Source organism: Microplitis mediator, chromosome 1 (genome assembly GCF_029852145.1).
Source record: "Microplitis mediator isolate UGA2020A chromosome 1, iyMicMedi2.1, whole genome shotgun sequence".
NCBI classification, from domain to species: domain Eukaryota; kingdom Metazoa; phylum Arthropoda; class Insecta; order Hymenoptera; family Braconidae; genus Microplitis; species Microplitis mediator.
The window spans coordinates 5,881,515-5,905,975 of NC_079969.1; the positions used below are offsets into that span (position 1 = coordinate 5,881,515).

The window sequence follows — 24,461 nt, forward strand, 5'->3', positions numbered from 1 at the left end:
AAATATTGATAAATACTGTTAATATTTGATGACTTCTTTTCTCAGTGTACAATACTTATTGGGTTCTGTTAACTACTAAGACTGAATAAAACGCAACTTTTTTTTTTTACCTTCCACAAGCTCAAAGCTTCATTCTCGAAAATACGGAATTATAGATAACCTCTAAAATATTATTTAGGACAGGATGCGCTTCGAGAAGCTGTGACTTGAATCGGGACATACACTTTTTCTTTACAAATTACCCGTAAATAAATTATTAATGGCCACAGAGACCTAAACACAGGATTGTATAAAGACCTACCTTGGCATAATTTTGATTTATTTAAATCTGACCAAAGGCAAAAGACGCAAATTATTAAACTACCCATTCTAAAGCCAACAAAAAGGAATATTAGTTATAATCAGCTCTTACATATATTTATTAATGCCTTCTACAGTAGAAATCACGAATTCAAGGATTTGATTCTTTTAAACCCGAGCCTTTTGAAATTAATTTTGCTGGCTATTTTCGTTCTCTCACGGAGTGAATTACCTACAAAAAGACGTAAATAATTGATGTAACTCATCGTGCGCTCAATGAAAATACCGTATTGAAATCTATTATTATTATTCAGTTTGTTTCTCTTCACATCACTTACATATTTACTGTAAGTCCGCAAACGTACCTTCTTATAAAAACATTTTCCTTCGGGTGAATATTCACCAAAAACGTTAAATATTTTAATGAAGGTTTTTTTTTACAAAAATTGGTTTTTTATCTACTGAATTTTTACTAATCACCGTAAATTGGTATTTTAAATCGACGAAACAGTTTACCGGCACAACACTACGTTATTTTTCGATTTTGTTATTTAAATACATATAATTGAATATTAAATTATTCAAATAAGATATTATGTACAGAATAATAATAAAGCTATAAATACTAATAAAAATTCTCTAATTAAACTGAATAATTGGATTTTATAATTAATCGGCTTGATTAATTAAATAATATTCATAAGCTTTTTATGGCTGCTTAATAAAGTTTAATCTACTTTATTTCACTCTCATCTATAAATACTATAGCTCGTATAACAATTATGCCCATACTATCTCCCAATATATATATTTATGGATATATATACTTAAGTACCGTATGAAAATTTGTTAATTGAATACGTTTTAAGTACCCTCTTCAAAAATGAACTCGACAGAAGATTTTTAAGAGATCATCCCTAAATTTTGAAAATTCAGAAAATGATCAAAATTCGAATTTTTTAATTCTCAACATTTTTTTCTTTCTCGTGGCAGCATTAGTTTCTATCTGTAAAATAAACACTATGCTGAAAGTTTTAGTTCTAAATATAAATTTTCAAAGGTCACTTAATAATTTTGAATATAATTTGCAAAAAATTCGAAAACACGAACATTTTAGATCATTCAATTCAATGACATTCGAATACTATTGACACGTACCAGTAATATATATATATATACTACATACAGCAAACTCATATTTTAGCCTTTTTTTCGCCCAGGGATAAAAGAAAATATAGCAGTGGTCATAGTAAATTATTTGATTCAATTTCATGCGTACATACAACATTTATTGGTAAACTCTCGTACAGTATACAGACGTGTCAGTATAGTAAAGTAAAAAAAGCTAGTTTTTCTTTACTCCAGCTCATTGTTTTTGTTACAAGCTTACACTCACTAAATATATATATATATAGCTAATACAGCTCATCAGCTAATGGAAACTCATTTCAACGTGCCAAATTAATATTAATCAAAGTATTTTCCGAGTGCAGACATGTCTACTGTCGTTTACAAAGACGTTACTCATTAAGTTAATGCCAATTTTTTGTTTTTAATTCAATTTAAATTAAAAAAACAAGCTGTAATTAAAAATAAAATATCGCGATGAAAATAAAAACTGTCTTTCCGCTTAATTTATTCTTATTCTTTCCTTTTTTATCTTTATTTCAAGATAAATTTATTACTAATGACGTACAATTAAATTATCATCTGGCAAATTAGTTTTGACTGAACAAAAAAAAATACGTTTTTTCTCGGAAAAATGTTGCAGATAAATTATAGAATATTTTGACACGAAACTTGGAAACAGCATCACCGGGAGCGACTTCTGTAGTTTTTTTTTAACATTCACTTCAATTCTGCGAATCATATTTTGTTAACTTTAGCTCACTTTCAATTATCTCTACACTTTTTAAAGGATAATGTCAAAGGTTGAAACTTATGTTATCATATGGATAATTTATTAAGAAATGATTACAATACAACGTAAAGTTGAATCCTTAATATGTTATTTTTAGAATAAATAATTTAGTAGAGGGAAGCTCGGATGTCAATCAATTAACTGATTTCTTGTGATCACGATAACTCTCAAATAAAACGACTTACGGACCTAATTTTTTTTTATAAGTGTCAGTTTGGTGAATTCCAGAATCCTATTGTAAATCAATATCCAACTGTTTTTTGTTTAATTGTAATTAATAAAAAATTAAAAACTTGTAATGTATGAAAAATTTAGCTGCCATTTTTATTTTTACTACTGTTATTATTTTTTTCTTTTTTTTTTTTCTTTATCAACTACTGGCAGCAGCATTAGCGCAACAGTAGGATTAAGAAAATAGCGACATCTAAGACAAAAAGGCGGGATATTGAAAAAACAATTTTAATGAAAAATATTAATTATAGAATAAGAAATGAAAAAATGAAGTCGATTATTTTAAAGTTGAATAAAAAATCATAATTAACATTAAAAATAAAATGAGTGATTAAGGCGCACTTTCGGATTTTCTACATGGTAAGAAATACATAGCGTTCAACACCATGCTGGTATGGTCTCAAGACAGATACTAAAATAGTATGTGAAATATTCCAAGACAGTATTGTAACGAGTCCCAGAAGTATGGCGTTATTTACTATACTGTATAGTACTGGAACTATTGTATTCCGCACACCTATGCATAGCAGGCACGGCGAAACAGCATGGCCCTGAGACCCGTACTACAATGTCGAGGGCACAATGCCACTAGTTTTTCCCGCCATAATTTCTGGCGAGCGAATCAATGTATACTATCGTATTACCACCAGAACTATGTAGGTGTCGTTAGACTAGGTTTATCGGCCAGAAGCAATGTGGATACGGCAAGACAGTAAGGGCCTGACGGCCATACTGACATTGCGGCGTCCGCGACAACTATTGCCACTGTTACTATTCTCGCAATGGTTGAATCATCTAGCATACAATTTTATAACCTATAAAAATCTTCGATACCATACAGTATGGCGTTCACGCCCATACTGGCATAGTGATGTCCGCAAAATATCTCTTACTGAATATCTTTTTTTGTAAATTAAATTTATTTTTCTTGTGCTGACCAAAATTTTCTTGATTTTCATTTCTAGAAACGGATTCAAGTTATACATAACACATAATATATAAAGTAGCAAATTGTTGATTTTTAATTGTTCAATCAATCTAATGAAACGTTTTTGGTCCTTGATAAGTTATGGATTTTTTTTTTTTGAGTTAATAATGACTAATTTAATCATTTGCATATCCGACGATTACTGTTCCGCAAAAATTAAAAAAAAAAATAAACAATAGAAAAAAGAAAAAGCTATTTTCGATACGTATGACTAAAATGAGGGTTTGTGGTATGCTTGTAGTGGCGGCACTAGACGGGTTATGCCGCATTGTATACGGGAACTAGTATCTACATCTTTCTCACACGGGCAAAAGGATATTTTTTAAAAATTCATTTTGTAACTTTTTCTAGCAACAAAAAAAAACATATCGGAATTTTTTATTTTTTGTTTAATTAATAGAGTTAAAAAAAATCCTTAAGTATTAGAGAAGATTATTATTTTTCCTTTTAATCGAGTAGTAAAGGCGCTGATTGATCAGCCGCAATTGCGGTTTTGAGGAAATCAGGATCCTCGTTCCTTTGACGTTAGCCAACACAGCTCAGTAGATTTAATCGAGTGGGAAGCGAATGGGAAATGTAGACAGAGAGAGAAAGGCAAAAAAAAAAATAAAACCCAGAGAATAAAAAAAACAGGAAAAAAAATAAAAAAAGAGCGTGATGGAAGTTGGTCGGAATGCAGTGGGAAATTTCACCGGAAAGGGGGACAAGACCTGTAGCGGAAACTAGACTATAGTTGGGACAGGATAAGGAAGTAAGTGACGACGAAAGCGGTAACTATATTCCGTTTCTTGAATTCAACGGGCAATTTATTTATGATGTTAGTTTCTAACATTTTTAAAGGTCAATTTAAATCATTTTCCGACTCGCTGAGAAAACGTAGTTTTTTTTTTCAATTTATGGTAATTATCAATTATTTTTAATAAATAGGTTTGCTTGCATTAGTAAGAGTGCACAGTTCAAAACTGTAAGTGATAATTTACACATCACGTGCTAGGAAACAGATTGTACAGAGAAAACGATTTTTTTTAAATCTACATGGGAACAGCCTTTAGGTTATAACCCTGTTAAATTTCTAATAGAGTCAACGTCGTGCAGTTGAAATTATAAAAATAGTTTACTTTGTTGTTATAAAAAATAATGTTGACATATTATAGAATTTTTCTTTTTTATTTATGTCGCTTCTCAACTGCCGAGGTCACTAGTGTTAGGCTGAATCTCGAAGAACCGATTTTTTCGGCGATGGTATTCGAACCCACGTCTGGCCAGTTACCAGGTTCGAGAAGAACCCATTTTACCTCTCGGCCATGGTGACTAGTTATATTATGAATTTAAATAATTTGTTTGATGAAATAAACTCAAGAAAATTAAACCTAACCACAAAAAGAAACGCCGACTTTATGGTAATAGTTACCATACTCATGGGGATAGTTCCCATAACCACAAATAAATAGACCCTATATTCATATTGTAACGGTGACTAGGTCCGTACACAATAAGAAATACTTTGCGGACATCACTATGCCAGGATGGGCGTGAACGCCATACTATATGGTATCGAAGATTTTTATAGGCTATAAAATTGTATGCATAGATGATTCAACCATTGCGGGAATAGTAACATTGGCAATAGTTGTCGCGGACGCCGCAATGTCAGTATGGCCGTCAGGCCACATTGCTTCTGGCCGATAGACCTAGACTAACGACATCTATATAGTTTTGGTGGTAATACGATAATATACATTGATTGACACACCAGAAATTATGGCGGGAAAAAATAGTAGCATTGTGCCCTCGGCATTATAGTACGGGTCTCAGGGCCATACTGTTTCGCTGTGCCTGCTATGCATACGTGTGAGCAATACAATAGCTCCAGCACTATACAGTATAGTCAATAACGCCATACTTCTGGGACTCGTTACAATACTGTCTTGGAATATTTCACATACTATTTTAGTATCTGTCTTGAGACCATACTAGCATGATGGTGTTGAACGTCATGCATTTCTTACCGTGTATGGGGTCAAACCCTATACATCATGATAACCGTTTCCATAATATTACGGTAATCGTTCTCATAATGTATAGGAATTATTACCATAATATATGAAAACGGTTACCATCGTATTATGAGATCAATTACCATAATTACATAGGAACTATTACCATAATGACGTAGGAATAATTACCGTACTTTCATATGAATTATTCCCATATCGTGTAGGAATGACAACTATACACTGTAAAAAGAGCGGTGTTAAAAATGGACACGTTTTAACTCCGCCCGGTGTAAAAATGAAATTACACCGGTGTAGGAGGAGTAATACACCGGTGTTAAAAATTCCGGTGTTAAAGCGGGGTAATATTCGGTAAAGAATATCTACACCGGCGGTGGCGTTATTTTAACACCGGTCTAGAATATTTACACCGGTGACGGCGTTATTTTCACACCGCTTTCGGGGGTAAATTTAACACCGATAATTTTAACACCTACACTGCTTGGACTTACCCCGGTGATTTTTTACAGTGTATAGATAGGAACCATTCCCATAATGTAATGTAATTGTTACCATAAATTTATTTCCGTGTCCATAAATAGTACTGACAACTAAATTTCGTAGCATCCTCTTTCGTTTTTTTTTTTTCTATGAATATTTTATTTTTATCATTTACAATGCTCTTAAAAAAATCCTCTTAACAAAATTTCTAAAAGATTTTCTTTGTAGAAAGTCTTAATTAATGGTACATATAAAGTTATATATTTAAAACTGAGGAAAGTCTCTCATTCAGATTGTACGTCACAAAGGTTTTCTATGAAATACACTATGAAACAGTTAACAGTACTTGGAAGAATAAATGTTACATGAGCATAAGGATTAAAAAATAAATAAATAGAGCAGGGAACTTAATAAAGATGATATAGCATTTACAATATAAATGAATAAAGCTGCTTGCTGAAAGACCCAGATAGTATTAACTGGAAGAAAATTTAATTTGCATTCATGAGACTTTGCCATCTAAAAATTCTTCATGAGTATCGTCCGACTATGAACATTCCGTGGTTGTCTTAACTGAGACTGAGAGCGAATCACTTATCGCGATCGATCGTTATATATTGCGGAGTAGATGGAATAAAAAATAAAAAATCACGGATTTTCCTTTGCATTTTCCTAATCGTCTGATGAGACTCGTCAAATTATCAACTTTCATTAACGTTAATTTTATTCGCAAAAAAAAAAAATAAGAATTATTCTGAAGTGTGCATTTTTTAAAAAATTTTCTTATTATATGAACAGACTGTAGAGTAGAAATTATGCTTGTTACCAGTTTTTGGGAACTTGATTAATTTAGATATAGCAATTTTTTGTCAATTAAAATAGTATCTTAGATAATTAGTACTATCGAGTTTGGGATTTGGGAACAGAAGCGCTAGTGAGGGCTGCCAACTGGCCGAAAGTATTATACTAGATGTCACTAGTTGCCTACGATATTTTATATAATAAATACTCCAAATTAAAACACCGTTGAATCCCTAAAATTTGCGTCATGCAGTCGCAATTAATCTAATAATTTATCTTTATATAAATCAATGCTTTACTTTATTCTGTTCATTATTAATTCAATTACAAAAAAATTATTCAACTATTTATTTATTTAATCGAAATCAAAATCATATTTACAATTCGTTGTTTTATTAATTAAACATGAATACTAACCTAATAAAAATCTAATAGATGTTTTATTAAATTAACAAGTAAGGTTATGAACTTAAGATGGCGCTTGATGAAGATCTACAGTCGCTTGCCGTTAAATTTAAGGTGCATTTGCCATCTATGAATTTTTTTTTCGCTAGTGATGTAGCTCCAAGTAAAGGTGAGTTCACCCCGGTGACCTACACGGTAAGAAATTCATGGCGACAAAGAGGCGGGATATTGAAAAAATAATTTCAATGAAAAATATTAATTAGGGAATAAGAAATGGAAAAATGAAGTCAATTATTTGAAAGTTGAATAAAAAATCACAATTAATATTATAAAATAAAAGTAATGATTAAAAATACCATGAGTGATTGAGGCGCACTTTAGGATTTTCTACACGGTAAGAAATGCATAGCGTTCAACACTATGCTGGTATGGTCGCAAGACTGATACTACAATAGTATGTGAAATATTAACGAGTCCCAGAAGTATGGCGTTATTTACTATACTGTATAGTACTGGAGCTATTGTATTGCTCACACGTATGCATAGCAGGCACGGCGAAACAGCATGGCCCTGAGACCCATACTACAATGCTACTAGTTTTTCCCGCCATAATTTCTGGCGTGTCAATCAATGTATACTGTCGTATTACCGCCAAAACTATCCCGTGTAAAAAAAATTCGTTCCAAAAAGATTCTAAAAAAGTTCCACATGTGGAACTTCTAAACATGAGACAGATTCGAACTTCGAATGAAACTTTTTTGGAACGTTAGTAATTTTGATGGTAAACAAAAGTTTTTATGAGCAAATTTAGAGTAAAAAAAGGACGTTCTCGGAACTTTTATGGAATTTTTTATGGACGTTTTTTTTTTGTTCTATAAAAAATTAAAAAATGGTGATTTTTGAACTATTTTGGCATGTTTTTGGAAAGTCTTTAGTCTACAAAAGATGAAACAGTAGTGATTTTGGAATGTTTTGGAATGCCTTTTTTAATCCATCAAAAAGTCAAAAGTGGTGATTCTGGAACTTTTTTGAAATGTCTATATAAAATTCCAAAAAAGTTCCAAGAACGTCCTTTTTTGACTCTAAATTCCCTCATAAAAACTTTTGTTTACCATCAAAATTACTAGCGTTCCAGAAAAGTTCCATTCGAAGTTCTAATCTGCCTTATGTTTAGAAGTTCCACATGTGGAACTTTTTTGGAATCTTTTCGGAACGAATTTTTTTTACACGGGTATATAGATGTCGTTAGACTAGGTTTATCGGCCAGAAGCATTGTGGATACGGCAACGCAGGATGGCCTGACGGCCATACTGACATTGCGGCGTTCGCGAAAACTATGTCCAATGTTACTATTCCCGCAGTGGTTGAATCATCTATGCATACAATTTTATAACCTATAAAAATCTTCGATACCATACAGTGTGGCGTTCACGCCCATACTTGCATAGTGATATCCGCAAAATATTTCTTACCGTGTATTTTGAACATTTATACACCTTGGGTTATAGAGCAGGGATATATCACGCCCATTTTTGTAACATTTCGGGGCAGAGGGGATGCACTAGTGCTTTAAGAAAGTTTCGACACTGCATCCGACCAATCAGAAATGATCAGTGTCTAATGAAAAAGTTTATGAGCCCGATGTTAGGCATATAACGACGTTTATTGTAAGCATGTATTATATAAAATGTATTAGTAATCTAATCCGCGAGATTTTACTTCGATTTCACTCTGCAGTTTTTTTTAATATAAAAAATTACTGGATTACTTCTCAATGGAAGTTACAAACTTTTTTTTCCCTTTTTTTCTGTTCCCAATATAATACAATTTCTAATTCCACAATTTCGCGCTAATAAATTAAACTATTCAATCTATCTAATTATATTATATATAAACTTATCAGCCGTCGCTAATTGATGTGATAAACCGCTGTACAACCGAATTTAACTGATAAAGATAATAATAGCTTATTAACTGATTGAATGTTATAAGTATCAGATAACATTTCATCGTAATTATATATGCTTCTGAATTCACGCTTGCGTGTCAGCTCCTCTATATTTATTCCAGAATTTATATCACTTTAAACAAGTATGATTGAATTTCCACTCGTACTATATATATGTATATTTAATAGTAAAAGATGGAAAATATGCAAAATTAATTAGTTAAGCTCCATTAGTAAAGTTGTACCACCCTCGAGAATTTTTCAAGTACCCTCCTTTTATAGTCGCACGAGCTTATCTCTCGTTTCTTCAATTCGCAAACCCTTACTTAACTTTCATAACGTTTTATCTGAATCTAAATATTCAAACATTTATTCATCCATTGTATTTTTATAAAAAATATTTATTTTATTCCCTTTTTTTTTTCTTTATTTTTTTTTTTATAAATATTATCAATTCAGGGATGAAATAAAATAAAAAATTGACTTAAGAAATATTTTTGACCCCTTGTGGTACACTACCGGATTTAGTTCAGATAATTTCAATAATTGTATCAAGTCATACATAGTTATATTTATATATAATTATATCTGATTATGTATAACCATCTAATCATATATAGTCATACTTTTTTTCTCGGGATTAAACAAAATCAATCCGAAACTAATATCCTTACTGTCACTGTATCAATAATTGATTAGGTTGCTGTTATAAATAATGATGAAGAATTTTCCGCTTCGACACTTTTAAATATTTGAAAATAAAAATAAAAAATACTAACATTGTTAGAACTGTTTACACAATGTGCGATAAACCAGAGCATGAAAAAACTCATTAAAACTTTTTTCCGTAGCTTTCATTCACCTTTCTCTTTATTTAATATTTACAACAATCAAGTCACTGTGATTCATAAGCAAAATAGTTAATATTTATTTTCGCCTAGTGTGGCATATGCATAAAGTGCTACGTGAATATTTTACGTCTAAAAAAGTGTTCGAGGGTTGGTTGGATACGCGTACAATATGTTGTTATACATTTATATATATATATATATATGTATGGTTAAAGAGAAACAACTCATGCATGAATGTGCGACTAACAAAATATTCCCGCTTCCACGGTCCTCAGGCGATTCTTCGCGCAGGCTTTTTTAGCTTCGAAAGGGAAAGAATGAAAACGAAACTAACAAAAAATATATAACATCAAGTTAACGTCATACTTTTTCTCTATTATATTTTCGCAGGTCTATACTACAGTGAACGTCTCGATTTTATTTTTCATATCTATTTTTCTATTTTTCTATTTTGAATTATTTATTTTTTTCTTATTTTAATGAGAGTTGTTGTATGCTAGAAATTATTTTTCTTCAGCTTTATACCCGAACACTGTTTTTCTCAATTATTTTAGCAAACATCAAATATTCGCACAGTTTTCCTGGGTACGCGTAAAAATAATATTGTTACCGTGAATTCTCTTAATTACATTTTCTTTTAAGATTTAAATAAAATTAATGCCACTAATACAATGTATTTTTAAAAATTAAATTACTGTTTCCAGTAACTACAATTCAATTTATTTTTTTCTGAATATCAAAATATTTTATTTAAAAATATTATAATTTTTTTAAACTGTGGGGATTGAAATATTCACATATTTTCAAGAAAGTTAAATCTGATCACAAAGTGATGATAATTTTTACCATAAAATTATTCTAGTTAACTAGATATATATGGGGCGTCAAGTTAACACTCGTGATCAAAAGTTGAGATTTGACTAGATGTATCCAGATATGGCAAAATCTGTTTATTCAGATCTGATCGGATCTTTGAATTGATTCTATCTGATTAAATCTGGTGAGGCATTGTATGATGAAAAAAATAATTAGATCTGATTAGATACGGCAAGATCTAATCAGTTCGTTAAATTACCTCTATTTGACTAGATCCAGCCCGATCTGACCTGATATAAGTAGACCTGAAGATTTGACCAGATATGACCAAATATGGTATGATGAAAGGAATGATTAGATCTGACTATATGGCAAGATTTGGTCAGATTTTTAAATTGTCTGACTAGTTCTAACCAGGTATAAGTAGACACGTTATCATGAAAAAAACTATTAGATCTGACTAGATTTCCCAAGATTTGACTCAATATAGTAAGATAAAAAAAGATTAGATCAAACCGGATATTGTTAAAATCCAATCCGTTCTTTAAATTGTCTCCATTTGACTAAATCTGGCCAGATCTGATTAGATATTAGTAGATCTAACCAGATATGGTATGATGAAAAAAATGATCAGATCTGACTAGATTTCCCAAGATATGACCCGATATAGTAAGATAAAAAAAGATTAGTTCAAACCGGATATTGTTAAAATCCAATCCGTTCTTTAAATTGTCTCCATTTGACTAAATCTGGCCAGATCTGATTAGATATTAGTAGATCTAACCAGATATGGTCTGATGAAAAAAATGATCAGATCTGACTAGATTTCCCAAGATATGACCCGATATAGTAAGATAAAAAAAGATTAGTTCAAACCGGATATTGTTAAAATCCAATCCGTTCTTTAAATTGTCTCCATTTGACTAAATCTGGCCAGATTTGATTAGATATTAGTAGATCTATCCAGATATGGTATGATGAAAAAAGTAATTAGATCTCATTAGATATCTCAAGATTTGACCAGATATGGTATGATGAAAAAAATGATCAGATCTGACCAGATATGGCAAACTTTAGTAACTTTACTAACTATCACACTACGACAGTTATGATTACAGCTTTTGTTTCCCAAGTAGTTAAGTGCACCTAAGAATGCCAAGTACTAAATAGGTCTCTTTAAGAATATTGAGTACTTAAAGTGAAGTTAAATTTCAACAAGGATAGCTTCATAGCAAAATTCTGCAAGAGCTACGCATTCTAATTAGCGGGTATTGTTCACCAACGTCATTATCTAGATTTAATTAGACTGTTTGTCCATAGATTTATCGTTCCTTTCACGGCTGTTTTCATAAACATAGAATCAAAAAAAGACAGTAATGAAAGAAGACTTAAATTTAAAAAAAAAAACACAATTAATAAAAAGGATACATTTGATAATTATTGTTGATTCAATGCCACTAATGAAGAAGAAGAACGGGTTCATAAAGATGAGTTTTCAAAAGTTATCTTTTACTGTCAACAAATAGCAACTGCTTGTTCAGCGTAAATTTGTCTACGAAAATTCACCGCGAATTTCGCGACAGTCTCTCATGCTGATATCCGGTGTGAAAATAGAATATACGTCACAACTTACTGTAATATTTTAGCTTATGAGTGGGAAAAAGTTTTGAAGGTTATAAAGAAAGGGAGTACTTTTGACACATGTGCGATAAAAATGACAGCAGTATATCGTTTATGGATCAACCACACAAAGTTTGAAAATAAAATTTTGGCGTTAGATATTTAAAAAACGATGGATATTTATTTATCTTGATTCAATTTATGATGTAAGTTACAAATACATCAGTATACTTTTCCCTTCTCTTATATTAAATATGAGGTTTATGGGTTTTTAGAAAAAGAAAGAAATAAAGGATCAGGGAAGAGAACAAATTTTTTGCATCAAGAAATTCTTTTTTTCTGTATACTTGTTATAGATTCGATAACATATAAATATGTTATTGTATTCTTATTGTTGAACTCAATAAATATCTCTTTTAACCGCTTTGATGCAAAACTTATTATATATATCAAAATTATGATCGCTAAAATTTGTAAAAACATTGATCGACTATTGCAGACTTAATTGCAGTCTCAAATCAGGATAATCCATGTCTTTAAAATGTAACAAACGAGATACACGGAGAGAAAAGAATGGTAATAATTACCATTCCACATGGTAACCAGTCATATTTTTTAAAGCATCGGAATCGATACTATGTAGCATGAGAATGATTACCATTCTTCTGGTAATATTTACCATACTACATAGTAATCATGCTACTGGTAAATATTACTTTGTAGCATAGTAATCAAAGCATGCTAGAATGGTACTGAGTCCCATGCTGTGGAGCGTGAAGGCAGTTTAAATATCAAGCGCTGCTATATAGCATATACGTCCAATATAACCTGTACATATATTAATCTTAATTACTACTTATATCAATGAATATTATTTTAATGAACATTATCAATCATACGAAACTCAAGTATTATTTGACAAGTATCATTGTCTATTGTATTCTGATTTAAATTGTTATTCTACCACACGTATCGTCACTGCTGCAGACGGAAAAATGTATATTCCAAAGCACTGGATTTAATATTTTTAATTTAGATAATTGTTAACTTTCTCTACATTAATAATTCATAATTAATAATTTTACTTACAATAAAATATTAATTAAATGTATTTTCAATAAATAATTAAATTATTATAATATTTTTCTAATAAAACTAACCCATGTTAAAATATGTTAATGTTAATATTTATTGTTTTATTTAAAAATTTTTTAAATCAGTTTAAAATTTATTTATTATTAATTAAATAACCTAATTTTTTAATTATGAAATCTTATTTTAATATTAACCTTACTACCTTGAATTGGAAGCAGCTTTATCGAAATTATAATAATTCCAATGTAGCATATGAATGATTCCCATGGTAGCATGGCTAGTGTTACTATTCACAATCGAACAAACTACTATACCAAATAAATAATACGGCTAAAAAACTTGTGTTACCATGCTACATGGTAATAATTACTATGTTACATTGAAAAATATACCATTCAATTCTCTCCGTGTATAACATTGTTAAAAGTTATTTGTCGATCCGTAAGCAATAGACTTAGATTAATTCGACTTAGATCTTAGTGTCAATAATTAGTAAGTTTACTTATAGTTTATATTTTAATTGAATATTAGTTGGCAGTTACTATATGCCAACCAGCGAACGGCTTAACACTAAACCTATATAAACCGCTTACATACACATCATCTATAATATAGATTGTGTACCCTTTCATATTCCCAGTAAATGGAGGCGTGTTGGTTTAGCCTCTTGTATCCATATCTTCAGCAAATTACTTTTTTGAAACAATTTTACAAGAATATTTTCATGGTTTACATTGTAAAGTCGTACGCAAATTAAATAAATGTTAAATGTTTAAATTAATTAATCATGACAATTCATTGTTAACACAAACTTAAATTTTTACGAATAACCATCAGAAAAATTTAATTTGACTGATCAATGTATAAAAACTATTTTTGATTACAATTGTTTTTCTTTTTTGTGTTTTAGCATCGTCCTGCGATATGGTATTCAGCAGTGATAATACGAAGACAGGTATCGTTACATCACCGGGTTATCCAAATCCATATCCACCGCGATCAACTTGCAGCTACGATTTTCATGGACGTGGCAAAGAACGAGTTCAAATTATTTTTCAAGATTTTAATTTAATTGACGCACCGGGTGATTCTAAAGGGTAAGTTTTGTAAAAATGGAAATAATTAAATCGTAATTTATCACAATGATATACACGACGATAGCATGGTACTGCTTACCATTTCAGTATGGTACTGATCACTCTAATAATATAGTAATCATTTCTATATCGAATGGCAATCATTACTATGATAGAACAGTCATGATTAGAATAGTATTATAGTAACGATTACTATGATAGTATAGTACTGATCACTATAATAGTATAGTAATCATTACCATACCAAATGGCGATCATTACTATGATAGTATAGTACTGATCACTATAATTGTATGGTAATTATTACCATAACAGATGACAATCATTACCATAATACTTTAGTTACGATTACCATAATAGAATGATAGTGATTAGCATTAAAGGACGTCAATGATTACGACAATCGTTTGTAATGATTACCATAATAGTGTAGTAACGATTAGAATAATAGTAGGGCACTGATTACTATAATAGTATAATTATCATTACCATACCAGATGGTAATCAATACCATAAAAATATAGTTATGATTATCATAATAGCATGGTACTTATCGGCATCATGGTATGGTAATCATTACCACAATCGTTTGTAATGATTATCATAGTTGCATGGTTCTGATTACTATAATAGTATAGCTATAATTTCCATACCAGATGGTAATCGTTACCGTAGAAGTTTAGCTACGATTATGATAATAGCATAGTACTGATCGGCATTATGGTATGATAATCTTTACCACAATCGTTTGTAATGATTATCATAGAAGCATGGTACTGATTACTATAATAGTATAGTTATCATTTCCATACCGGATAGTAATCGTTTCCATAGAAGTATAGCTACGATTATCATAATAGTATAGTACTGAGTAGAATCATAGTATAGTAATCATCAATATAACGTATGGTAATCCGCCCGTGGGGTCTACTTCACAGCAGATTTGTTTTCTAAATTTTTTGTATGTATAATAATAATTACCAGTCTGTTATGGTCACCGCCCCCATAATATTAGGAACGTTTACTCTATAATATGGGAATAGTCATCACGGAAAATTTTATTCTGTCATAGTAATGACTCCCATAACATTACGAGTATGATTACCATGATTAGTAAAAGTATTATTTCTATAATCGATATTTTTTCAAAATTACTATCCCCCTACGATATGGAAATCATTCCCAAAAATATCGTAATCGTTACCGTCATTTTCTCTTCGTCTTTATATTTTTTTTCTTACAAAACCGCATCCAAATATTTCAATGAAAAAATTCATAGCTTATTTTTCATTGACCAATTTCGAAAAATTAAACGTTTTCTATTATGATAAATTAAAAAAAAAATTACCAGCCTTCTGTAAAAACGACACGTAAGCGCAAGAAATAAATTTACAAAAAAATGGTAAAAAATAAATCATAGAAAATTTTTTTTATGCAAATAAAACACGGAGATGCATAGCTAAGTCGTAAGACGATCAGAAGCAGGATTTACAAGAGGACACTGAGTCAGCTAAATTTTCTAGATGCACATGTGCGGACCTCTTTACATCCTTTTAACACACATACTTTATTTTCATCCCTTTCTCTCTCTTTCTCACTCACTAAATTTTTTATTTATTTTTTTTTCTCATCGTTTTTCCCTCTCTCTCAATTGCATTTTCTTGCCTATATCCTCATATATGATCAAAACCCAAAGGGATTGTGATACGCTGCCGAGGGCATTCAACAGAGTGGAAATCTTATTTAGTTCCAACAAAGCGTATATAGATCCTCATGATTCTACAAAGTTTACAAACGAATCAGATAACAAGATTGAGTAAGCTCTCTTATACTCGTTGGCTTAATTTAATTTTCAATTTTTATTCCCTGAAAATTTTTTTTTATCTTCACTAAATATTTCATACATTTTCCACGTATCTTTTTATGGAACACATACATCGTTTATTCATTTCGAATTCTGGATAAAAAAAATTTACAATTCTACAAAAGCATCAAAAGGACGCACAATAAAATAAAAATATTAAAAAAATTTATAATGCAATTTATAGTGTATCTAGAGAACCTTTACATAAAAATGCTTGAAAAAGTGCACGACATTGAATTTACAAGAACCCTTTAACATTTGCACATATTCTATGGATTAAAAAATAATTTTAAAAACACTCGAGTATGTTTTTATGACATATGTGTGGTATTAAAAATTACAGTAGGAGACTGTCGTTATGCTCAGAAAATTACTGGTAAATGTTGAATTTTTTTTATGGAGTAGGTCGGGCAAAACGGAACTGCTAAGGAAATAATAAGTTTTCGTGGATTCAAAACCCTGATTAAAAACTCCGATTGGGAAATTCTAATCGGATTTCATCGAAAAGTTTCGAATGAATCCGATCGAAAGTTAATAGAAAATTGGAAAGTTAATCGGAAAAAAGTATTATTTTCCGATTGAATCTGATCAAAATTCAAACGGATGCTTGGAATACTCCCGAGCAATTCTGATTGAATGTTTGTTTCCGATTGAATCTGACAGGAATCTGATCGAGTTTCAATTAGATTCAATCGGAGTTTTTAATCAGGGATACTCTGTATCTTTTTTTTGACTTCGATTCGAAGTAAATGAACCAAATTTTCACTTACCCTCCAAAAAATTTCTTTTTCCCGCGCGGGCAAATCAATCCGAACATATCGTTAAATTTAAAAATTTCAAAATCTAATTGTCCTTTTGTGAATTTTTCATGCAAATTTTAACCTTAAAAATCGCCCATTCTTAATTTTATTGAGGTTCAAAATCATCTAAGTGAGTAATCTACTTTTATATCGGCTACCAGATAAGATTTTTTTAGTACATAGTTTTTGAATAATCGTAAAAATAAATAGTAAGAAACTCCGTAGTTCACAAAAGCTAAATAGAAGTATACAGACAAGCTACATTCAAATAAATTGACTGTTAAACTTATTATTTGAGAAGAATTCGTTTTATCTTAAAGAGGCTAGTCTATAAGACTTAAGTATTGAAGATATTAACATTCACAGCAGTATCATTAGGACAGGTATAATGATTTGTCTTCTGAGACTTAAATTGCGTCGGGTGTACTGTCATCTTTGTGTTACTTGAGGCATAGGAAAACATTAAACAGTGTCTAGACTTATCCTTTGAAGTAGAGGATTTATCATACTTTTCCAAGACTCTTCTTTCTGTCCTCTGTCAAGATGGAAGCCAGTAAATCTTAGAATAATTCTGAGTGGTATCAAATTGAAACGACGATTCACTTTCAATTAATGTTGTCTTACGTTACAAACACGGAAATTTTATCACTATCTTCAGGGACTTAATATTTGTTCATGTTTTTGAGCCACAAATGTAAAGTGTTTAAACTGCATCATCAACAATTGATCATATATGTTCATATATGATCATATCATTATATATGACCCCATCTACTTTTAGTTACACACAATGTTTGTCCGTATATATATGATCATATATGATACTTGGATAAATTAGAAAAAAAAATTATGCTTCACATATGTTAATATATGGTTAATATGTGAGCATATATGATTTATATGTGAGCATATATGATAGAAAAGTTGTACAAAATATTTATGATACATATATTTTGATACATTATTATATATATGTCTATCTAATAATTTTTTTCTCGAAAGGTATGATCATATGTGACCATATAAGAAATGTTGTGCCTCATATATATTTATATATGACCCGTATAAAATCATATATGATAGACGAATTCGACAAAATATTTATGATTCATATATGTCGATATATGATCTATATGTACTTAGATACCTATTTTTCTCGAAATGCATGGTCATATATAATCATATCTTATTATATATGACCCCATATACTTTTATTTACACACAATGTTTGTCCGTATATATATGATCATATATGATGCTTGGATAAATTGGAAAAAAAATTTATGCTTCACATATGTTAATATATGGTTAATATGTGAGCATATATGATTTATATGTGAGCATATATGATAGAAAAGTTGTACAAAATATTTATGATACATATATTTTGATACATTATTATATATATGTCTATCTAATAATTTTTTTCTCGAAAGGTATGATCATATGTGACCATATAAGAAATTTTGTGCCTCATATATATTTATATATGACCCGTATAAAATCATATATGATAGACGAATTCGACAAAATATTTATGATTCATATATGTTGATTTATGATCGTATATGTACTTAGATACCTATTTTTCTCGAAATGCATGGTCATATATAATCATATCTTATTATATATGACCCCATATACTTTTATTTACACACAATGTTTGTCCATATATATATGATCATATATGATACTTAGATAAATTGGAAAAAAAAATTTAAGCTTCACATATATAAGTATGATTCATATATGAGAAAATATGATTCATTTCATGATTATGATGCATTTCATTGTAATTTCAGTATTCGGAATTCAAAAAACCAAATTTCGTTCTAGTCAATATGCGTATCCTTCTATCGGGTAAACATTGATATTCATGATATTGTATTACCAATATTGCTGCCACAGGAAAAAATATACCCGGAGTAAAAATAATATTTTTCCAGTATTGTCAATGAATGTAAATCAATGTGACTCACAATCTCTGTGACCAATAATTGGTTTGAGCATGTACCTAATTGAGTAATTAATTATTTGAATGCATATGTTTTCTGTTTCAGGTGCGATAATGTGGATTCTTTGGTGGCATATGTCCTCATTGATGGTAAAATGGAGAAAATCGATGCATTTTGTGGTACAACACCACGACCATTAATGAGTAATGGCGCCCGGCTTTTATTAGAATTCCATGGAGTTCAATCATCGCGACAAGCAAGAGGTTTTAAAGCCATATATTCATTTACTGAGAGTGAGTAAATTATATATTATATATATTAGTCAGATTTTTTTGCTTGCAAAAGAAAAAGAAAAAAAAAAAAAAAAAAAAAGAAGAAGAAGTATTCTTATCTTCCCAATATTTTTAGATATAAAATAAAATCTAGCGACATATAAGATACAAAAAAAAACTTATAACAAACCATTTGGCTTCAAAGTACTTTATCTTAAGTTGGAAAAAAAACAATATTTTTTTTTTATATTTCATTTTTTCCATTTCACCAGTTTAGTATACATTTTATCAAGAAAACCTAGACACGCTATGTATAAATATATATAAAACTAAGACTTGGGAAAACTGAAAATTTTCCAATTGACTGAAAAGCCCTTAGGGAACAAGTAGAATAACATAGCGATGTATTCTAGGGCACTTTGTTGAGCAACAGCCAAACCAAGAATGACGTATTTACGAGGTCGTAGGTAGAAATGTCAAGCTATGACGTTGAAAAACAAGATAACACTGTCATTTTATGTCAAAACTTAAATGTTTGTCTAAAATTTTCCCACTTGTTATTTATTCTTTTTTTTTCCTTATTCACAAACTATATAAATTATTATATTTTCACTCGAAGGTCGTATTTTTTGTGCATAAAAATTTTTATTATTATTTTTTTGTCATTAGAAGTAACGTTTTTTTAATCTAGATTTTAAATGACAACACAGATCGAAATTTAGACGAATCCAATAAGAAATTTTCTTAAGTTTATTGATCCATTTTCTGCCTGTTTTGGCCATCATATTTTCCATCTGCGAATAGAGGATACGACCTTTTAGATTCAAAAAATTATTTCGAAGATTCTAATAAAAAAAAGGAATATTTGTAGTTTATCCACGAGTTTGCGATTAAATAATGTAACAGTAAATTCTTGAATTTAAATATTCATATCTACAAAAATACACAGCAGTTTTTTCTCCTTAAAATTTTAGTCAGAATGAAAATTCCGAGAATTATTTCGTATGGAATAATTTTATTTTTATTCAAACATCTATTGAGTAAATGCCCGAGAATAAGGTATGCACACATTCTTTTCATTAAATAATACAGCAAAAGTAAGAGGGCTACATTTTATTTCGATTCGATGGAAATAAAATCTCAGCGAGATAAAAGTATTCAGAAAGCTGTTAGAGGTATTCCTTGCTGATTTCATTCTACTACTGAGTATAGTAAAGTTAGACCCATCATTGCTATTAAAAAAAAAAAAAATTTATTTAATTCATGCCTGAAGAATACGTCGCTAACTGGCTAAAGTCGGTCTCATAAAATTTTATAATAAAATACGATTTTTTCTGATTGGTCAAAAGTGTGATTTAAAATATATTTTCATATATCGTATATCGCTTATTCTATCCCGTATGAAAATAACATATATGGTCAAAATATATGATAAATATCAGAAAATATATGTGGCCAATTTAAGTGTATTTTCTGATATATTTTTTTTTTTTTATTAAAAAATATAAAATTCATCATATACGAGTCCGTGTATGTTTTGAATATATAAAATATATATGTTAATCATATACAAAAAATATATTTTTACCATATATGAAAATATATATTCTTGTCATATACGAAAACTATATTTTTATCATACATAAAAATATATATTCCTATCATATACGAAAAATATATTCTGATCATATGTAAAAACATATATTTATATTGTGCATGGAAAAAAAACTTTTTTATTTGTATGACCAACTCCAATTAAATTAGATCTAAATTTTAAAATACTCTTTAAATTGCAATTAAAATTTTCAAAATTAGTTAATTTAATGCGAATATATATACCTATATACATATACATAAACCGAATAAAATATATGCTTAAATATAACAAAGAAAATATATAGTGCCATATATAATATAAATTATATACTACCATATATTTCATTTCATATAAAAATTATATATTTTTTGAATATAAAAGGAAATATATCAATACAATATATTATAAGGTAAATGTAAATGTATTTATAGCTTAATATAAAAAACATATAAGTTACATATATGGATTACATATATTTACTACTGTATATAATTTTATATTAAATCGGCCAAAATCTCTATATGATTTTTTATAATATACAATATAATATATCATATATTATTTTGTTGCAAACTTATATGATTTTATATATTTTAACCATATATTATTTTTTCATACGGATAATACTCAATGTTTTTTTTGTCTATACTTTAATGAGCTACTCAGTATCGCCGTCTAAGAAATTCTGTCCCGATGAAAAAAGATTTTATACAATTATATATAGACTATATATAATTATATATAGAGAAATTGTATACAATTATATATATTGCAATTATATAGAAGTGTATATAATTATATAGAATTGTATATAATTTGTATAGAATTGTATATAATTATATAGACTTGTATACAATTTGTATAGAATTGTATACAATTTTTATACAAGTTGTATACAATTGGATCAGGCCATTTTTTGTATATAATTTTATACAATTGTATAAAATCTTTTTTCATCGGCATTATAGAAAATCTATAGACATTCTACAGAAATAAGTTAACCCAACTTACCTCAGCGAGTTTTTATTGCTTTAATGAACCATTTGACCCAAAAAATTGTCTTTATATTTTGGAGTGGACCATCATGGACCTATTTTTAGAATACTTCTGAGACATAAAGTAAATTACGGATAACCCATTTTTTAGTCGGACGTAATAAAATGTGCCATTTAGCTCTATAATGAGCTAATAAAATCCTCAAGGGAACTATTCTACTCCCATCCTTTTAGAATTAACGGTAACAAATTCAGCATTTTACGTTAATATGGTAATTTTAATGTTTATAAAATTTTGACATTGCAATTTTCGGAAACTCTGGTTCATTAAATTCAAAACAAAAAAAGCCCGTAACGTAAGCAGTAAAAAGTCCGGATGAGCAGCAACAGTAAAAGAAGTAGAAACAGTCGGTAATGGTCAGGCGACGTTTGAATTGCCATGCTAGAGTATCCGACTATTTTAAGTCCTCGCGAGCTAGTTAAAAGCAACATTGGAGCTTTGATACATTTACTTTAGCTTCGGAAGTGACTTAGAGCATATGCTCGGATCGATAGCCAAGAGCACTTGAATCAGCCGGATGGTTACACCGCAGCTGATTTAGGGCTCTGAAAGTTCAATTGTCACTTCTAAGCCGTGTATCTCAATGGTCACGCCCTCATGAATCATTACTATTGCATAACAGCCGGACATCTAAGTTTCCGTTGTTGTTTTTCTATGCTGCCATTCTATTCCTTATTGAGATTAAAAGCTCAACGCTGCTATTAAGATTCTAAAACAATACCCAGCGACTTTTTTATGTATTTTTTTAGGGTGGTTCATTTGGAAAGACTACTTTTTTTACACTCCTACTTCAAAATGTTGTTGTAAACATTGAAAAAAAAAATCCCTGCAAGTTTAAGCCCTCAATTTTAATTTGAAGTACTTTACAATTGATTTTGAAATTTCCCATTTTAAATACATACACTGAAAGAAATTTTCTTTAAAAATTATCGTTATATTCACGGTAATCGCGGGACGAATGGCACGACCTAATCATTTGTCGGTAAGTGAGATAATTTTTAAACTTTTTTTCAACAAATTTTACCGTAGTCTACTGTAAATTTTATTCGGTTTTCGGTAAATTTTATGAAGTCTACCACAAAATAAATGAATTTTTTCATAATTTTTATTTCAAAAATGGTAATAAATAAAAGCACCGCATTATGTCCCACGATTACAATGAATTTAACGGTAGCTTTTAAAGACAATTTCTTTCCGTGTAGAAAAGCTATGATTTTTAACTTCCCGCTAAGAAAATTGTAAATTTTCAAAAATTCGGGAAGTTATTGGTTTCGGTCCGATTTTTGAAAATCGAATTTCTAAGAGATCTTGACGATTTGAGGATCTAGAAAGATATTCTGACTAATTTCAAGATGATGTCCGAGTGTATGTATGTGTCTATGTACGTAGGTACGTATGTAAATATTTGTAACTTTTGAACAGATCAGCCGATTTTGATCGTCAAGGTGGCATTCGACGCGGCTTCTCAATATCTAAAAGCTCTAAAAAATTGAGCTTGATCGGTAGAGTGCATTCAGAGATATTTCAAAAATAAAATTTTTTCAAAAATGTTTTATTTGGATAGCTTTTAATTTGTTCGATGGATTGATTTCAAAATCAACTGGGCTCTAAAACTTTATAAGCCGCGTCGAATGCCACCTCAACCATCAAAATCGGTTCATTCGTTCAAGAGAAACCGTTGTCGAAAGAAATAAACAAAATTCTCTCTTTTAGTTTTTTCGAAATATCTCAGAAACGACCAGATGAATCAATTCCGAAATCTGATCAGCTTTAGAACTCAATAAAACGCGTCGATTGCCACCTCAACCGCCTCAATAGGTCAATTCGATTGAGAGATAACGTTGGAGAAAAAATGGTAAACAGCGTTTTTTTTTCGAAAACAACGGCATACAAAAGTATTTTCGAGCTCGAAAATGTATTCACAACAATTTCTTCGAGCTCAAGGAGCTCGAAAATAGCGGGAAGTTTTAGGGCTGGCCCGCAGGGTCAACCGATAGACCGATTTTTTTTCAGTTCTCTTCTCAAAATATTTTTTAATACATTCGACCAAATGCCTTTTAATTTTAATTTTAAATCAGTGAATTCATGAAAATAAGAAGGATTAAATTTTCTTAATAATCGTTATTCGCATTTTTACTGTAAATTTTGGTGACACGACCGATGATCCGAGGACAATTGATCCGCGACAATTAATCCGCGACCATTGATCCTTGCGACGATTGATCCATCGATAAAATGCGTGTAACATGAAAAATTACGCCCTTTTTTCACTAATTTGTGTGTGAGTATATTTTTTATGTTACACGCACACAAAATTAGTGAAAAAAGGACGTAATTTTTCATGTTACA

The 24,461-nt window shown here is 30.0% G+C and overlaps 1 protein-coding gene across 3 annotated transcripts in view; it reads left to right on the plus strand.

The window, feature by feature from the left end:
• Window positions 1-24,461, plus strand: part of LOC130678125 (suppressor of lurcher protein 1) — a 473,368-nt gene that overhangs the window by 417,471 nt on the left and 31,436 nt on the right. For all 3 annotated transcript variants that reach the window (XM_057485109.1, XM_057485108.1, XM_057485110.1), the window contains exons 9-10: window positions 14,382-14,568; window positions 19,293-19,480. In XM_057485109.1, the coding sequence (XP_057341092.1) occupies window positions 14,382-14,568; window positions 19,293-19,480 (375 nt within the window). The remainder of the gene's footprint in view (window positions 1-14,381; window positions 14,569-19,292; window positions 19,481-24,461) is intronic.